At 39.6% G+C, this 12,357-nt stretch overlaps 1 protein-coding gene and 5 non-coding genes across 7 annotated transcripts in view; 1 reads left to right on the forward strand and 5 right to left on the reverse strand.

Moving 5' to 3' along the window:
• Positions 1-649: 649 nt before the first annotated feature.
• trnad-guc (transfer RNA aspartic acid (anticodon GUC)) lies at positions 650-721 on the forward strand. The gene has a single exon. It is a non-coding gene; the product is annotated as a tRNA-Asp (tRNA).
• A 327-nt stretch (positions 722-1,048) lies between these two features.
• On the reverse strand, positions 1,049-1,121 carry trnam-cau (transfer RNA methionine (anticodon CAU)). The gene has a single exon. It is a non-coding gene; the product is annotated as a tRNA-Met (tRNA).
• A 294-nt stretch (positions 1,122-1,415) lies between these two features.
• On the reverse strand, positions 1,416-1,486 carry trnag-gcc (transfer RNA glycine (anticodon GCC)). The gene has a single exon. It is a non-coding gene; the product is annotated as a tRNA-Gly (tRNA).
• Positions 1,487-1,660: 174 nt separating this feature from the next.
• Positions 1,661-1,733, reverse strand: trnak-cuu (transfer RNA lysine (anticodon CUU)). The gene has a single exon. It is a non-coding gene; the product is annotated as a tRNA-Lys (tRNA).
• Positions 1,734-1,966: 233 nt separating this feature from the next.
• trnam-cau (transfer RNA methionine (anticodon CAU)) lies at positions 1,967-2,039 on the reverse strand. Its single transcript has one exon. It is a non-coding gene; the product is annotated as a tRNA-Met (tRNA).
• Positions 2,040-5,625: 3,586 nt separating this feature from the next.
• Positions 5,626-12,357, reverse strand: part of LOC102192980 (N-chimaerin) — a 30,198-nt gene continuing 23,466 nt past the window's right edge. For both annotated transcript variants that reach the window (XM_005754298.1, XM_005754299.1), the window contains exons 9-15: positions 10,067-10,144; positions 9,315-9,399; positions 8,720-8,893; positions 8,013-8,090; positions 7,792-7,929; positions 6,718-6,823; positions 5,626-6,598 (exon numbers count right to left, since the gene is read on the reverse strand). In XM_005754298.1, coding sequence (XP_005754355.1) covers positions 6,427-6,598; positions 6,718-6,823; positions 7,792-7,929; positions 8,013-8,090; positions 8,720-8,893; positions 9,315-9,399; positions 10,067-10,144 — 831 coding nt within the window. In that variant the 3' untranslated portion in view covers positions 5,626-6,426. The remainder of the gene's footprint in view (positions 6,599-6,717; positions 6,824-7,791; positions 7,930-8,012; positions 8,091-8,719; positions 8,894-9,314; positions 9,400-10,066; positions 10,145-12,357) is intronic.

Below are 12,357 nucleotides of genomic sequence, written 5' to 3' on the forward strand. Positions count from 1 at the left end.
CTGCCTCATGTTGCTTCCAGGTGGGGAAAGAATGAAAAGATAAACCATTTTCAACCTTATTCCCTTGCCGGTCGTGCGATCTAAGTTTACAACCAACCGCACAGCAAGTACGAACCATAGCTAGTGTTATCCGTGTACTTTCGCTCCTCTTTCACTAGCGCTTTGTTTGGGCCAGAAACATGGCGCCTCAACCAAAAATCATGGCCACGCCCCCTCTCGTGACATCACACTCCAAAAGCCCCATTAGGCTAATCGTTGCGTCACTTCCGGTATTTCAGACAATCCCTTCCCGTCAAGGATTTTTAATTTGTTGTGGGGGTTTTTGTAATTTGTTGTGGGGTTTTTTTTAATTTGTTGCGGGTTTTTAATTTGTTGTGGTTTTTTAATTTGTTGCGATTTGCACTTCCCAGCCACCGTACAATTCTGACCTGAGAAAAGAAAGAGGAATTGTGAAAGTTGGATGAAGTGGTTCCAGAGGGCCGGCACGCATCCATAGGGGAGGATCGCCTGTCACGTGTGAGTCTTGAAATCAAACAGATGGGAAGGCTTTCCATGGGCAATGGCAGAAACAAATGACATATCCCTCACTTTTAGTGCTGTTATTCCGATTGCTGGTATTTAAACAGTAAAGACAGTTGACAACAATATCTCCTCGTTAGTATAGTGGTTAGTATCCCCGCCTGTCACGCGGGAGACCGGGGTTCGATTCCCCGACGGGGAGTGTAAACGTTTTTGGGTTTTTTTGGGGGTTTTTTTTCTTAATAAGATAAACCTTTATAACATACTATATGAAGGGTTCATAAACCTTTTTCACGGTCATATCCAAGCTTTTCAAGCACATTGCATTAGAGTGGACACTCTAATGACTATATGAAAATTAAAACAACTCATCCTAGGTTGACTTAAACGCAAAAGCTCAGAAATGAGCAGAGCTGTCTTAGCAGCCTGCCACACATGGGGGGTGCTGGAAGTAATAGTTGATTATACAACAAAATAAGCATATGCATAACCATTTGCAAAAACAAGAAATGTGTGTGTCAAAAGATCCTGCCCCGTGTGAGGCTCGAACTCACGACCTTCAGATTATGAGACTGACGCGCTGCCTACTGCGCCAACGAGGCCTAGGATGCAACACACCAATGGACCCACAAAAGTCATATTACCAAGAAATTGTTGATATCTAAAACCAGGAAGCAAATTGGAAAGGTTAAGGATTTGAAAATGTAAGGCTGATAAGTATTTTTGTCTCTTTTGTTGATGCCTTCAAACAAACAAGTACAATTAGGGTCAGTAATATTAACAGTTAAGCCAAAATAAAAGCAACATAAAAAATTAAAGAAAATGCTTCTGTGTACCCAAAGAACATAGGGAACATAGAAATTAATTTATCGACTAAAAAAAATTAAAAAGATTGTTGCATTGGCCGGGAATCGAACCCGGGCCTCCCGCGTGGCAGGCGAGAATTCTACCACTGAACCACCAATGCTCACAGATGCACCTTATCGAATTGCTGAATTAACATGCATACATCAACAATGTCTCATGTCTTTCAGTGATTTCCCACTGAAAATGACATGTAAACTTTCTAGCATCCAAACACTGGACATCAAAATTACAAAAGAAGACAAACAGGAAGAGGGGCAAATGAGGAAAAGTTTAACGCCCAACGTGGGGCTCGAACCCACGACCCTGAGATTAAGAGTCTCATGCTCTACCGACTGAGCTAGCCGGGCTTACAGCTTTAACCTCAACCCCTAGTGTTTCAAAATTCACACTTATGCTTTAGCATAGTTTTAGATGATAGGAAGACTAATACTAAAACTGATATCCAATCCAAGCAAACTAAAATTTTTAAACTACAAGACACAGTAGCTGTGAAATTCATTTATCTATAAAACATATCTCTAAAATGTACTCAAAGTGCCATAAAGTCGATTCTGTTCATATGGATGTAAACAAAATATTCTGCCCCGTGTGAGGCTCGAACTCACGACCTTCAGATTATGAGACTGACGCGCTGCCTACTGCGCCAACGAGGCTTGCCACTACAGTTAACAAGAAGGTTTTTTACACACAGCGGAGCTAAAGCTACTATGGCACTGTCATAAATAGGTAAAATTGGATACTGGAATTTCGTGAAGATCAATTGGCAACAAGTGTTGCCAATTATAAAATGTTGCCTTATAAAATAAATAAACAAACAAAAATCCTTTATAAAACATTAACATTTTCAAAATTAGAATAGAGCACACGTGGCATTACTGTGAAGCACTTTCTGGTTTTTAAATGTGCTATATAAATAAAGTTGTACTGTATTGCATTGTATTGTATTGCATTGGCACATGTAGTTCTTTTTATTTTCCAAAGGGGTGAAGTAGAACCTTCTTACTTCATAAAAGCATTATGCATAAACTGCATACCAACATTTTAGTGCATTTTTATTATAAAAATATGAACATGCAGTGCATATTTACCCAGCTGACTGTGCACTGTGCTTCTGGCACGCCACAGTGACGGTTAAGAAGTTGGCAACTACCTTCAAACTTAAAAAATGTTAAACCTGCTGACAGCTAGCACACCAAACAAAACCCTTTCACATATGTTTATTAAAACAGTCATATCCAGCAGCTTAAAAAGAAGCAAATTTGCACTGGTGTTAATAACCAAGTAACTGTAGTTTAGGCGTCATGCTGATGCTAATGAGCAGGTAGTAGGTAGGCTAGTATTAGTGGCTAGTTGTTCGCTAGTCACCACCTAAAGCTAACAATATCTGCACAAAAACACGTTATTTTAAACTTAACAGAGGAAATTCACAAAAAACAATACAAGCGTCCTCATTCTAGCCCTACAGTGCCTCACCTTGTGTCATGTAGTTAACATCGTCTGCGCTTTTTTTCCTCGACGCACATGTCCGAAGTCCGTGCAGTCACCCGCTAGTAAACTCCTCTCCAGACTCTATTTCCACTGAGGTTTGCTTTAACAATAAAAATAGAAATAACTAGTTTTTATGCTTCTCTAGGCAACCTAAATTCATGTGGTTATATAGTGGTAGTCTTGCTATGGTGTGTCCGAGTAAAAACCCGCATCACGACCAGTTCGAGCAGCAAATGGAGGACGCTGAGCCAAGTCATGAGCACGTGGTGTGAAAAAGTACAAGGCGTGCCCGAACATGAAGTTTTGCTGCATAGCGCTTAAAAACAGAAGCAACTACCGTATCAAAGTCCATTATTTTATCTTACAAACTTAGTTATTTCACTTTTTTACTATTTATTTTTTATTGATTCATTTATTTTTTTTAAAACACTGATGTCTAAAACCACCATGTATTATTTAATTTAGAAAATTATGGAGCAAAATTTTAAAAGAAAATGCTTTAAAATAGTTTAGGCATTTTGGAAGTCTTAAAAATGTTGTTTAGCCACAGTATACAATATTGTCTCAGTGTTAAAAAATGTTAATAAACATTTATTGGTTTTTGAAAATTAAAATTATACTAAAAGAAATATTGAACTTAAGAGGGAGGTTTTGTTTCCAGGTCTTGTCACTGCTCATAACACAGATACAGCAAACTGGTTACGTTCCAGGGAAATTCAAAAAGTCATCAGAAATACTGTATAAAGGGATCTGTTACATTAATTCAACAGCATTGTTACAGAATGTGGTATAACAATTATTACATTATTACAAACAACCGTTGTTGTCAAAGGTTTGTCAAAAGTAAGTCAGAGCTGCACTTGATTTAATTAATTATACTACAATTAGTAGTTTATTAGCCCAACTATGGATAAGGATTGAAAATGAAAAAAAAAACAAAAAACTTTTAAATCTCTGTGCAGCAGTTTCATACTCTGTATCATTACCATGTTAAACTGCAATGCCCCCATTAAATCAAATGAATACTTGACTATTTTCTTTCTATCAGCTCAAAACAGTCTAGCTATTCCCCTATGACCGCTATCATCTGTTATCACCCAGAAAACTGCTAATCCCTGGATATTTTCTCTTTTTCAAACCACCGGTTGTGTGGGAAGATCACAGTAGATGAGCAGTTTGTGAAACACTCGGACCAATTTGGCCTTAAATCACCTTTCTTCCCCATTATGGTGCTCAGTTTGAACTTCAGCAGGTCTTCTTGGACACATCCATACACAAATGAATTAAAACACAAAATTCAGACGACCAACTTAAAGTCATATTTAATAATTTAACTTCACCATGCATAAACCATATAGAAAATACTTTACAGCAATGACAATAAAAAAAAAAAACCCAAAACAAAACCAAAAAAACCCAACACATTTTAATCATGATGCTAAAAAAGCAGCTGTCACAGATCACTGAAGGGTCACAAGTTTTCATCAGGTTAGTCTGATAAGAGTTAGTCTATGGTTAGACAATGTAAATAAAGAAAACAGATAACATGAAAACATAATCCATTAGAAAAATGCTGATTCTAGTTTTATGTTACATCAATTTGATTTACACCCAGCAACTGTCCTTGCTTTACAAAAAAAGAAACCAAACCAAAAAAAAAGCCAAAAAGGTCTTCAAGCCGGGTGGGTCTTCACTACTCAGTGAACCCCCCGACAAAAATGGGGGGAGGAATGAGTAAAGGTGAGTAGTAGCAGGTGGGGGTACATGCAGAAAGCCTTCATTTTACACCTCCACCCTTTCAAATGGCACTAGTTTAACAACAAATAAAAAAGCATGGACAGATGATTTCTATCATGGACACTGCTTTTACGGCATCAAAACATTACAGCAAACTCAAAAACCTCTGTAATCTGTCACCTGCTCTAGTCAGGGACAAATCTCATCTTCACTGCAGAAAGCAGACGTTAAGATATGAAATACAGACTGGCCTTTGGGCTTGAAATTATCATCACTTCCTCCAGTTTCACAGTTAGATTAAGTGGCATCAACACAAGTGACAGATACATGACTTCCAAACATGTTTACAGAAGGAGAGGCAAAGCACCGATGCAAAGCAATTGGGATTCGATTTGATATTAAAACTTGCCCAATTATCCCACTCAGGCCAATAACAGAGATGGGCCTTGAAATTATCAGTGTGCTTCATTTTGTTGAATTGCAGTCGGGCGAGTGATGATGAATTTCAATTGGTATTTTCATTGCAAAAATCTCCTTCATAACAAAACACTGCTTAATTACAGCACCGCTTTATACAAATGACAAACCAAAGCAAAAACAGTACTGGCCTCACATATTTGCGTTTCAAGTCAAACGAGGGTGTCCCTCCCCTCGGCATCTGCCACTACAGCAAAGTATGACGGCTAAAGCTGCCTGACAATTACTGGTAAATACTGTGTGTTCATGTCTGACAGATGGTCTGGCACAATACTTCTTGCTCTATGTTTGTAAGTTGTGTCAGAAGCAAAATTTTCACTTGGAAAGATGCTGTTTCAGGAACTGGAAAAACGCTTCCTTTAAATAGACTCTCACTGAATTTTAAGTGTCATTTCCTATCAGGTTTTCAACACGTGGCAAGTGGAGAAGTGAGAGAATTGAAGGATTGTTAATTTGCAGCTCCGCCCGCTTCATCGCCGGGCGCAATTACACATCATCACACCACAAAAAAAGAAAAAAAAAAGAAGAAGAAGGCGGTTTGAGGTTGCTGTGTGGTTATAATTCAGCGAAGGGGCAAAAGGGAGAGCTATGAAGCAAAAGCAGAGAAAAAGAAGAGGAAGGAAAAAAGAAAGGCCATAGGTCCAAATCACTTTAGTTCCATTTGGAGGAATGAGTATGCGCCAAACGTGAGCAATACACTTTTTCCAGTCATTCATTCATTCATCCGGCTGTCTACTGTTAGGAAGCCAGTGCTGCTGCTTCTTCTCTTCAAGAGGATCAAACGGGACACACTGACACTAAGAAAACAACGAAAACTTACCAGGACTTTCAATGATAAACACTAACCAAGCTAACATTTTCAATACAGTCATGTTTTTCCACAATCCAAAATGTCAAGGCATCCTTGTAGGAAGAAATGACAAGAACTTAAAGATAGATGGTGCAGTGTTTCTACCACACATTGTTAATTCTCTCGCTGATACAGGGTGTTTCTAATACCAACTCATAGAGACAAAGTAGAGCTCGTTGACTTGATGTTTTGCTCCTATTTTCATTCAACTTTAGGGAAATGCTGGGTCCTTCCATCCACTTCTTCACTCAAAGTTGCTGTGTCTCAAGATAGATCTTGTTAAATTGCTTTCATGAAGACAGACACTTCCTTCATTTCTCGATTTATCCAACCATCACAAAAGCAGGTAGTATATTTTTTGAATCTTCTCTAGCGAGACACAAGTATCTTGCATGTTTCGCCTTCATTTTCTCATTAGAAGCCACCTTTTTATCTTTAAAAGCATTCAAGTGTCATCCCCAGTCTCTCTTTTTATCTCCTCTTGCACCTCAGAACAACACATCTTCATTGGTAATGAGACTTTCCACCACAAGTCTCTGATATCGGATATCGTTGAGTGCCGTCATGGCGTCCAGCTCGGGCGCCCTCATAAGTGTTGGGCCGAAGACGATGCCTAAATTCTCGCTAGTCATGAGATTCTCCTTCTCATATTGTGTCACTCTGAATGAAGAAAGAGACCAATTTATATAATATGTAAAAACAACAGTCAAATTATAATGGAGATACCAAAGAAATAAGTATGTAACAAAGTAAAACAACTGCTCGTGTGTGTGTCTGACCTCTTGAGGTGACCCATGAGGTATCGCAGCGTCTCGCAGTGAGCTGGTGGCAGCAGCTTCAAGGCCTCATGGAGGGCCTCCAGTCGTTTCTCTGGGTCTGTTATTTCTACAACACACACACACGAAAATATTGAGATAGTGCATCTATACAAATGATAGGTTTAGCCTCCAGGTCAATATTTTGAATAGATGTCTTTCAAAAATAAAAAACAAAAAACAAAAGACCTCAAGTCTCATTTGATTTAACAATATTTTCCTAATGAGTTTATGACCTTTGTCACAAGTTTTAAGTATTATTTTAATGAAATTCTATGGTAATTTACCACATTTGATCTAAAATAAAAAAATAAAGCAAGCTATGACTTTAAGTATGTGTAATTTATAATTTTGTTTTAATTTTGGGGCCCACTATGTAGAGATTTTGGCCTTTAAAATAAAAATATTAAATAATAAATATCAGGTCTGTGATGAGAATATTTTTAGCCAGCATCATACAAGTGTGGTTTAATTTAGGTACCTTTAAAATAATTTCTGTTCAAGAAACAGCCCGAACAGACATAGACTTCTGTTAAGGAGGGTAATAGATACTCTTTGGGTAAAGTATAAGCAAACCAACCATACCACATTATCACCTCCCCAAAAACCAAGATGACATAGTTCCATAAACTTTAACAACCAATGGTGGCTACGTCCATCTTCTATTTAACAGTCTGTTTTCAGGAGTTCTAACTAAGGTTTTATTGAATCTGTTTAAATTTTTACAGTTATTTCAGAAACCTAAATTTCTCCAATAGGAAGCTTAGAAGTCTCATGAGAGTGAATACTGGCGTGTCTAAACCACCTTCATTTGGCTAACATCGGTTAAAAATGTAACCATACAATTTTAACTGATGTTAACCAGGGGTATTCAATTAAAATTTAAAGAGGATCCAGACTGAGAGTTGCCTCTTGGTGACCTACAAAAGAGAGGGTTGTCTAGGACTCCTTTTGTTGCTTATTTCCCTATAACCCTGAACAAGTCATCTTTGAGTTTTAAGGTAAATTGTGGTTAAAAGCCTGAACGTTAAGACCTACTTGCAGCTTCTATGAAGCGTGGGTAGGCATCATACGTGATGAGGGGTATGGGCAGCTCTCTGAAGTACAGTTTGAGGGCTCCGGTGATGATGTTGATGTCCTCGTAAGCATTTGAGGATATGTCTGCTTTCTCTCCGTCTGTGGAGGAACAATCGTGCGCATGACATTTAATTGATTTGGCAAAAGAACCTGCTTATGGAACATTGGGGGGCGACACTTACCTCTATCAAAGGCCAGTTTAACGTCTTCAATCAGCTCGCTGAAGCCTGATATTCTGTATAAACCTTCTGACTGAAGACCTGGAAGGTTTAAATCATACCTATATTAATTTGATGACTACGATAAGCTTAAATTCTGCATAACCAACTAAAAAAAATTCAGTGTACAGCCTCTCAGATGAGAATGTTTTCTATTTATGTCTTAAAGAAATGATAAAATTTATGTTTCTTTCCTGCTATTAGCAAATACAACTGAAATGGATGCAAAAATGATTATTAAACACACACAAACACAACATATGTGAAGGCAGAAGAAAGAAATAAAGCGTGGGGTGAAGACTTCAACTGTCTCTCTCACTCCAGTCAAGTTCAATCTTTTCAAGTCTTTATTGATTTCACGTATTAGTTTCACTCAAGACATCAATAAAATGCTGTCTGCGGCAGCTGTCTTGAAGGGAAAACTGTCCCTCTCCACACACGCACACACACACACCTACATTCACAGATGAAGCTGCCTGCGTACATCTTTTTAGCATGGAGTGGGTGGGCTGACACACACAAAGGCAATCGCATCTTGCGTATGAACGCCAGCCTCGTGGGTGTTCTCCTTTCCTCCCCCTACTTCTCTTAACCTTGCTGCAAACAATACTTAAAAGCCTTTTTCTGTTATATAATCTCTGAGTCACACATACACGCTCTCTTTCTCTCACCTCTGGCCTCAATTTCCTGTATACACATGTCGACCACCATGGGCCTCTTGGTGTTGTGGGCCTTGACCAGCGTTGTCAGGTCACAGCTGTACACCTTCTTGACGTGCCGAAGGTCTGGCTGGCAGTCGTTGGGTACGACTTTGGAGCACTGCTTATGGACGTTCAACCCACAATCTGACAAAGAAACCCAGAATTTTGTTTTATGTCACTTTATGTCCATTTTTAGACATCTCTGTTTTTTATTTTTTATTTTACTTGTGATGATCCTTAAGAGTCATTGTTAGACTGCATGATGAAAGTTGCTTTTAAATGTAGGCTTTGCAGAAGCCCAGTTCAATCACCCACACATGCAGTAGTGATCACACTGACAGCTTGTTCTTTGGCACCCAAGCCAGTCTTTTAACATTTTAAAATCCATGAAACGGCGCAGATGAGTCAACAACAGTGAAAGTGATTAACTTTAGCCTGCTCTCCTACTTTCGAGTCATGCTTTAAGACAGAAAGTACGAGTGAAAGAATTGGAAACTGAATCATGATTGGAAGAGAAAAATTACTTTATGGCGAGAAGGAATGTGCTTGTTTGTTTGTGACTTACCTGCACATTTCACTCCCTGAGCAATGAGACCCCACATGAAGTTGGCACAGTACTCACACCAGTGGGGACCCCTGAATGTATGAACCTGGTTAAATAGGCATAAAAAAAGACAAACTCGATGTGTTTAAACGTTATATTTGCCACAATAATTATTAAACAGCAGCAGATTGGGTCAGAGAAAAAATAAAAAGAGTGAAACACATCAGTCAAAATAGCCAATAATTGTATATTTGAGAGAAAAGGGTGGGAAAATTATTCATATGATCCAGATTGGGTCAAGTAATACCTGAATACCAGCAGTAACCTTTATTAGAGACTGACAAAAGACTGATGGAGACACAACAGGAGTGCTGAAAGGGTGCTCAGAGACAATTTATAGTGAGAGCAGAGTTTTAATCTGCTCATTTATTGCACAAATTGGCTCTGTATAATGAAATGCTAATAACCTCCATCACATCGCAGTACTCTTTGTGTGACTGTGTGTGTGTCTGTCCACATTTCTCTTGAGCTCGGGACACTGTGGCTCTGTTGTGCCTCTCACTAATAATACACAAAATCATTATACGGGAATCTAAAAGTAAACAAAGGCTGAAAACATGAAGATTGTGTATGTCTGTGTGCGTTTGTGTGTGTTTCTTAACACTCTAAGCCTTCTATGGTGAATTTGAATAAGCCCCCACGAGCTGAATCAGCGATTCTGGCAGCACACTCACACACATAAATAGGATTTGGGGAGCAAAGGAGTGTCTCACCTTGAAGTTGTGGACCTTCTCGTACTTGGGCGCCAAGTCGCTCTCCCTCAGGGTGGCCCGCCGCACCAGTGATGTGAGCTGTGAAAGGGCAAAAGATCGGATTGGATGCCAGAAAGTGGAAGCAGGGGAGGTGGGTTTGGAGGGGGCTGTTGCCCGGTTGGCTGCAGCACTGGGGTCCGAGGAGCCCGCGGAGAGTGGCAAGGAGGGAATTGAACCAGCACTGGCATTCAAGGCGAGCGCGGCAGTAAACAAAGAGCCCTTCTGACTTATTTCCTTCTCGCCTCGCCTGCGTGACTTCTTTTTACCCCTCCTAACAACATACGACTCTTGGCTCGGCATTGTGGGATCAACAGAGAAAAAGAAAAAATAATATAAAAGAAAACAAAGTTCAAATCCCACTGATTAAAACAATAAACCAAACAGCCTGCTGAAAAATTTAATTATTCTTAAAGACTGCTTTAAAATAAAATAAATAAATAACATAAGAAAAACAAATCCCAGAATAATTAATAAAGTAAAAAAAAAAAATAGCAAAACAACTATACTAAATCATCTCACAGCTCCATCTGACAACAACAACCCAAACCGAGGAGCCAGCATGGGACCAATCCTGCTGTCTTAGAACCACAAAGATCAACCAATCAGATTAGCGCAGCATACTGATGGGGTTAAATGGTGCAATTCCAGTTCATTAAAAAACAAAAAACAAACAGAAAACAAACAAACAGAAAAAGCCAGGCAGGCAACAAGAAATCTGTCCTGAAAACTTCAGTGAATAAAACTCAGTAAATCTCCACTCCTTGGAAGGTGTTTGTGAAATCCTGATGCGACAGAATTCCTGTGTCTCGCTCTCGTGTAGGTGAACGCGTCAACCCACATGGCTCTGTATATATGTGTGTGTGTGTGTGTGTTAATCCGCTTTCCCCATCCTCTACACCAGGCAGAAACAGTGCTTGGGAGGGAGGGAGGCGGAGATAGCCAGAAGAGGAGGAGGAAGGTGGGGGGAGTAAGCTGAGCTACGGTGCAGCAATGGATGAATTTAACAGGTCACAATGAGAGGGGAAGGAGCCAATCAGGATGCTGCATTTTCTTGTTGTTCGTCACCAATTCTGCCACCTCGATGGTCCCAGGAGAGACGGCGAAAAGGAGGGAGAACGAGCTGAGAAACAATATGTTGTTTCATTCATTCCTTCACATTTTTTTCTTCCTCTTTGTTTCCCCCCGTTTTCCTTTGTCATTCCACCTGCAGCAGCTGGATGCTTTTCCACTAAAAGCTTCCAGTATTTATGACAACTAGGAGCTGCTGTATCTGCCTTATACACCCGGCGGTAACAGATAAACACAAACCTTGTGTCCTCGTGTTGCTCTTGGGTTGCATCCATTGTCTCATGCCACATAAGGAACATTATATAAGAGCAGTTTAGTCTGGACTTAAGTGCACTTTAGAAGACGTCCCTTGTTAAGTACTGCCTCTGGGAAGGGGGATGTTTTCTCTTTTTCGACTTGTTTTTGGGCAAAGAATATGTAAGATTTACAAGCTGTGTGTTTTCTATGGTCCCACAGATAGATATAACCAAAGAAACGTGTGGATTTTTTCATCACAAATCCAATTAAAACAAGCTGCCGCACATCCAACTTCATTAATTCTCAGCTTATACACACAACACAGTGAATATGTATGACTGATCATGGATATTTAATGACTGTTGTCACTGTGCTGAATGCAGCGGGGTGCAGGTTGGCGCACAAAAGAGCACTTTGATCACAGTCAGATGCAAAAAGGGCAAAAAAAAAAAAAGACAGAAAAGGAAGAACCATAACAGCTGTAGATAAAATCTGCAGAGCTAAAAGTCACCGGATATTACTGAGTTTTTCTATCATTTTCTCAGGTAGACCAAAAAGTGCAATCTTATTTTTCCGCCACATTTCACCTCACCGTCCAGTGATTTCAATCTGATAACAAGGCTTTAACAATTAATGTTTAAAAACGCACGTCTGAATCGCCCTCAAAGGCACAGTAAAACAGAGTTTAACCCCCGTAACTAAAGGTGATTAGCTGCATGAAAAAAAATACGAATTTCCTTCTCGTGTTTGTTGTTCCCACAGTGAGCTGCCTCTGGTCTCAATGTCACTGGCGTACTGCTTCGTCTGCAAATCCACCCAATTATGAAGGCACACACGTACACAGGACTACCCCCATCACACACACACACACACACACACACACACACACACACACACACACACACACACACAGATGTATGAGGTGCAGTGCAGGTGGTCATGCACTG

This window comes from Pundamilia nyererei, unplaced genomic scaffold, assembly GCF_000239375.1.
Source record: "Pundamilia nyererei isolate P.nyererei 1_Seehausen unplaced genomic scaffold, PunNye1.0 scaffold00536, whole genome shotgun sequence".
In the NCBI taxonomy this organism is placed as follows: domain Eukaryota; kingdom Metazoa; phylum Chordata; class Actinopteri; order Cichliformes; family Cichlidae; genus Pundamilia; species Pundamilia nyererei.